This window comes from Phragmites australis, chromosome 1, assembly GCF_958298935.1.
Source record: "Phragmites australis chromosome 1, lpPhrAust1.1, whole genome shotgun sequence".
NCBI lineage: Eukaryota > Viridiplantae > Streptophyta > Magnoliopsida > Poales > Poaceae > Phragmites > Phragmites australis.
In genome coordinates, this window is record NC_084921.1 from 30,349,851 (window position 1) to 30,355,539 (window position 5,689).

At 44.5% G+C, this 5,689-nt stretch overlaps 2 protein-coding genes across 2 annotated transcripts; both read left to right on the forward strand.

Annotated features, from left to right (window-relative positions):
• Positions 1–283: 283 nt before the first annotated feature.
• LOC133914897 (glycerophosphocholine acyltransferase 1) lies at positions 284–4,172 on the forward strand. The gene is made up of 8 exons (XM_062357871.1): positions 284–551; positions 676–759; positions 1,113–1,170; positions 1,275–1,375; positions 1,973–2,068; positions 2,141–2,234; positions 2,776–3,013; positions 3,511–4,172. Exons 1-8 carry the CDS (start codon positions 471–473, stop codon positions 3,869–3,871), a joined length of 1,113 nt encoding a protein of 370 aa, XP_062213855.1. The 5' UTR covers positions 284–470; the 3' UTR covers positions 3,872–4,172.
• A 686-nt stretch (positions 4,173–4,858) lies between these two features.
• On the forward strand, positions 4,859–5,689 carry LOC133888585 (uncharacterized). Its single transcript, XM_062328885.1, has one exon. It carries the CDS (start codon positions 4,979–4,981, stop codon positions 5,480–5,482), a length of 504 nt encoding a protein of 167 aa, XP_062184869.1. The 5' UTR covers positions 4,859–4,978; the 3' UTR covers positions 5,483–5,689.

Genomic DNA, 5,689 nt, shown 5'->3' on the forward strand with positions numbered 1-5,689 from the left:
CGTTCTGTTTTCGCACCTCATCATATTGACGCCTTGTTCGTCCCAACCTACAAATCCTGTGGCTGTCACCATGTACTTTTGTTTGTTTTTATTAAAGAAACTTTGTTTGTTTTTATTAAAAGAAACTTTTGTTTGTTTTTATTAAAAGAAAGGAATAACTTTTTTGTTTTAGAAAGAAACCAAGCTTGCCGGCAATCGAAAGCAGTGCCAACCCGTAAAGAGCCTATCCGCCGACGCGAAAAAGAGAGCGATCATTTATGCACATCCTCCAAAGAAGATCAAGAAATTGCGTCTCCGTCAGTCGCAGGGCAAGGTGCACAAGGGCGAGGGCACACGTGCTGTGGCGTCGTGTTCACGGGAAGCCCGAAACGCCACGCAAGCTCACCTCACGGTCACGGAGAAAGCGAGCGAGCGAGAGAGAGAGAGAGCGTCTTCGCGAGACCTGGTCGCGTCTCGAAGGTTCTTTGGGGATGGCATCGGAGGTGGAGGACGAGGCGGCGGCGGCGGGAGCGCCGCTGGTCTCTAACGGGGCCGCGGACGTCCGGCGTAGGGTGGGTCGCCGAGCCGACGCAGCCCTGTTGCGCTGCCGTTCGATTGGTTCTTGTTTCCGTTTTATTTCTTTCCCTTTTCTTTTTGGGGGTGTTCTTGATCTTCTTGGGGTTTCGTGATGTGCAGAGGGACCAGGCGAAGGAGATTCTGTCGAAGCAGGCCGTCAAAATCGCCACCAAGGCCGAGCAGCACGAGCGCTTCATCTTCAAAGTCATTTCTCTGCTCCTATCCCCTGCTTAATTTCTTCTTGGCCCATGTTGTGCTAATATGATGGCCCCTTGCACAAATCTTGCTGTGCCCATGATCTTTGTGTGTGTGTGTAGGGGGGGGGGGCGGATATAGGGGATTCTTGGTGCTTGCATCCGTAATCAGTTCATTTCGTCGTTAATTTCCGTGGGCATGGTGGTTAATTACGATGGGGTTACTGTTTTTCACATTTGGTGCATTTATTGTTGTTCCGTACATGAAGTACTGTACTGTGAAGATTGTGGTAATAATTGGATGGTTGGATTGGGCGTAGGGAATGTTCTTACATGGTGGCGGTACTGGTTTTAAATGTGCAGGTCACGCACTTGCTCGGTGTCCTTGGATTTGGGGGATTTTGCTACCTCTTGGGTGCCAGTAAGCTACTGCAGCATTGAGCTATTCGGTTGCCTGTTACATCTGAAGGTTCTTGTTGGTTTCATCTTATCTTATAATGCTGAATGCTCTGTTCATGTTTGCAGGACCACAGGATGTGCCGTATGTGTATTGCCTGTTCTATGTCATATTCGTTCCGCTCCGCTGGATCTACTACCGCTACAAGAAATGGCATTACTATCTCCTGGTGAGTCTGATACTGTCTCGCATTGTGATGTCCTTGAATTGGCAGAAGTTCCTGAAACATGCTCCCAAGAAATTTGTTTAATCCATCAGCTCAAGTGCTCTGGCTTCAGTGCTCTACCTAACTTAAATATAGTTGTTATCTTAGGTGTTCTGCACAACTAATCTTGCAATAGGAAGCTGTGATGGAAAGATGAATAGTTGTTAGTGACGCATGTTAGTAGCATGAGTGGGTGATGATGTGATGTGACATTGTGCCAACTTATTGCAATTTGCACAAGTTGTGTGTAAACCTACTGTCACATATCTTTTTTTCCTTTGTGAAATATAAAAGAGAAACCAAATAACCAATACCTGCTAATGATGTGGAATATTCATGTTTTAAAAAAAATTATAACTAATAGCCCTTTACCTGATGAATGGTTTGCCTGCAATATGTCCAAGTCAACATTCTTAAGTTCTGTTTCATTTTGCAGTCTGAACGTTCCTAGTTGTAATCATAACTCATAAGATATTTGGACAGCAGTTCCATATTCTTTTTATGGAATGTATTGCATTTCAAACCATTTTCATGTCTTTAAAATCATTTTTTATGCTGCAGGACTTCTGCTACTATGCCAACACTTTTCTTCTTATCATGATTCTCTTCTATCCGAATGATGAAAAGCTTTTCATGGTTTGCTTCTCATTTGCAGAGGTATGACAAATATTCTTGTTGATTTCTGGTCTATGTCTAGAATATATGTGTAATCATTTTAAATCCTTACAGGGTCCGCTTGCTTGGGCATTAATTGTGTGGCGTTGCAGCTTGGTTTTTAGCTCATTTGACAAACTTGTTAGTGTCCTGATACACCTTTTGCCTGGTAAGTGATCTCTGACATGGACAGCCCGATTCAATATATAGGATACTGTACTTTTGCCATTAAAACATCATTTTAGTCTAGTGAAACTTTTTAGCAATTTCAGTTTACCAAAATTATTTGACCAATGTGCTCGATCTATGGGAACTTTACCATGTGAGGCCAATGTCAGAGCTCACAATTCCTTGAACTTGTTCTTCCTTTCTTAGCGTCGCTGAGCTACCCTTTTGCCCTTGTTGCTGGCAATTTCAAGGAAATTACTCATGGAAAAGTGATGCCAAAATATTGAACAATTACAAAAATTGAAATGATCCAACATTTTATCTGACGAATTGAACAACAATGTGCAATGGGGGCCAAGTTTCAGTTGGACTACATATAGGCTCTCAGCTTGAAGTTTTTTGTGGAATATAATTAAGGCCTTCTCAGATTTCAGATAGGTCCTCGGTGTGCTGAATGGGTTAGGCTTATGTAATTTTGTTCTGCGTCAGATACACTTTCTTGTTGAATAAATGCTTTCATGACTGGATTAGCACCTTTGCAGGGATTGTTCTGTTCACTATCCGGTGGTGGAATCCGCAAACATTTGCTGCCATGCATCCAGAAGGAAGAGCAGCCAGAGTCACATGGCCGTATGTGGAGGACAAGTTGTATCTGTGGACATGGCTGTTTTTTGTTCCTCTTGCTGCTTACACCCTGTGGCAACTTATGTATTTTCTCATAGTTAATGTGCTGCGTCGACAAAGGTTGTTAAGGGACCCTGAAGTCATGACATCATACAGGTAGATATTTGTATTTGTTGGTGTGGTATGTGGTATAACTTATGGAGATTGGACTGCTTGATATACATCTGCATTAGGGTAGGATCATTAGTTAGCTGGGAGGGAAGATGGGTTTTTATTGGACCTTGACATCTTACCTGGGTACATATGCATATGTGAGGGGCAGTGTTAGCACTTGCTTAAGCTGGTTAATCACAGGCAAAGTTGTATTTCCATACAATTACAATATTACATATGATCTGTCCATAGTTTGGATGTTCGAGTTTGACATAGAATATTAGCACTTGTTTCGTTTTCTTCTCTTACTATCTTATATGCTTTCATTATGTTCTGCCTAAGTTCACTTTGAGCTCTCTTTCACTGTACCACCGTTCGTCCTTTCCTGTATGGTAGTTGAATAAGTTCATTAAGTAATTGTTAGTATATTCAAATATCCTTGCTCACAACAAAGAACATGAAGCAATCTGATAGTTTATCTTGTACCAAATGTTTGACAGGGAACTCTCAAAGAAAGCACAGAAAGCAAACAACATCTGGTGGAGGCTAAGCGGACTGCTTGGTGACAGGAACCGGCAGGTCATGTACATACTGCTCCAGGCGCTGTTCACGGTGGCAACAATGGCTCTGACTGTCCCCATATTCCTCTCCTTCCGGATGCATGTAATCTTCCAGCTACTCAAGGTGTGCGCAGCCATATGGAATGGTGGCAGCTTCATCCTGGAGGTGATGCCTCGGCAGGTAGTCCAGAAGGAGAAGAAACTCATGATGAAGCCCATTGAAGAAACACAACATGCAGAGGAGGATGCGTCAGATAACCACCAGCACACATCCGGGGAGCAGAATCAGTGCGAGAACTGATGCAGGATGTAAGATTAGGTTTTTGCCGGTCACTGATAGTCTGTTTTACTTCTCTTCCATGGTAGTAGCTAGTGATGAATGGTCTGGACGTCTGGTGGATTGAGATGTTTGATGTCTGCCCAGAGTGGGATCACCATGTTGCCGTGAAAGATTGTGAAGCCTGTGTGTGTTTGGTACAGCCAAAAGTGGTGGTTTTGCTCGGATGTTGCCAGTACATTTTGTGCTAATTTTGTCTGTAGGATGTTTTACCTGAATTGGTTGCGGCTGTTATCTTGTTCTTGTTTTGTAGTTGATCATGCTACCCTAGCGTTCTGCTCTGCTCTTGTCGGTCTGCGCATTTGCATGGTCACTGGCGTATGCATGTGCTGTTTCTCCTTGCGTGAAGCGTGAAAAGGTCAAAGAAAGATTCAAGGAAGTTGTCTTGCGATTGCCAAGAAATAAACGGTAAATTGCCTAGCAGCTATGCTAAAAAAGAGCAATAGAAAAGTCCATCGACACGTTCGCAAGGACTGCAAGATATAGCAGGTGAAGGTACCCATGAGTGGTGATGAAGTTTCTCGCGCTAGTTTTTTCTTGCTTGCTTCTCGAAGTGGCTTGCTCGTACTCGTGCATTAGGGCATGTTTGTTTCAGTTTTGAATTGTAGCTTTCAGCTTTTACAATTCGAAGCTGAAACAAACAGACAGCTTTTGGTTATAGTTTTTTAAAATCTGCTGGTTGGATTGTGGGAATCTGAGAAGTTGATTTTTTTCAGCTTTTGACAGATTGTGAAAATCTATTTTAGTAAACTGTTCATCAAAATTTATTAGAATCTACAATCTAAAAGCTTTTCATAATTCAGCTTTTTACAATCCAGTTTTTCATAATTCAGCTTCTATAAATTGTTTTTCAAAATCTTCAGCTGAAACAAACAGACCCTTAATCTATCTATCCACGTGTGGGTTCTATTCTAATGATAGCGAAGACCACGAAGAAGCGTCATTTCATCGTCAATGCTTATAGCTTGAGGATCAATAATATAATGCAACCAACCTCTATAAACGACGCGTTGCTTGCCGTTTGAGGATTTTAGTTTCCCTTGCCTTGCTTGTTCTAGCTAGCTAGCTATCATGGTTGCGATCATGCACGTCGGCACCGTCTCACCGTCCGCCGTGCTCACCGTCGCGGCGTTCGCGCTGCTCATGGTCAACTCGTGCGTGGCCACGCACCGCGCGCTCGGCCGCGGCGACGACTCGGCGGCTCTGTTCGTCGCGGCCGCTACCGTCCTCCTGGCCGCGCTCCTCGCCACGGTCCGGGCGCACGACGACGAGGCTGTCAGGCGCCGACGCGGGCCGCTGAAGGCCTTGGCGTGGGCGCTGTCCGCGGCGCTGACTGGCATGTTCGCGCACCGTGTCGGAGCGCTTGCGCCGGCCCCGCCCGTGGCCGCCCTGGTCTGGAGCATGGCCGCGGCCACGGTGGCCGGCGGGTTCTACTGCGTCTTCGTGCACGGCGAAGGATACGCCGTGTATCGTCGAGCTGATGCTGTCGGGGCCCTGGATGTCCGCCAAGAAGCGCAAGTCGGCGATATACGCCAAGAGCTGCACGAAGGATTAAAAATAGTGAACGTCGATTGATTCCGCAGATCAATATGCATATGAAAAAGTAATAGCACCAGTACTGTACTTCACGTCTCTATGTAATTTGAGCACTTATTTGCTTATTCGATCATACATCTGTCATACAACACAATTGTAATAACGAATCAGGTTATTACACGGTACAATGCAGTTCGGAATATGGTTTCTATTATTACAAAAACTGTATTTTAGTGTAAAATACCT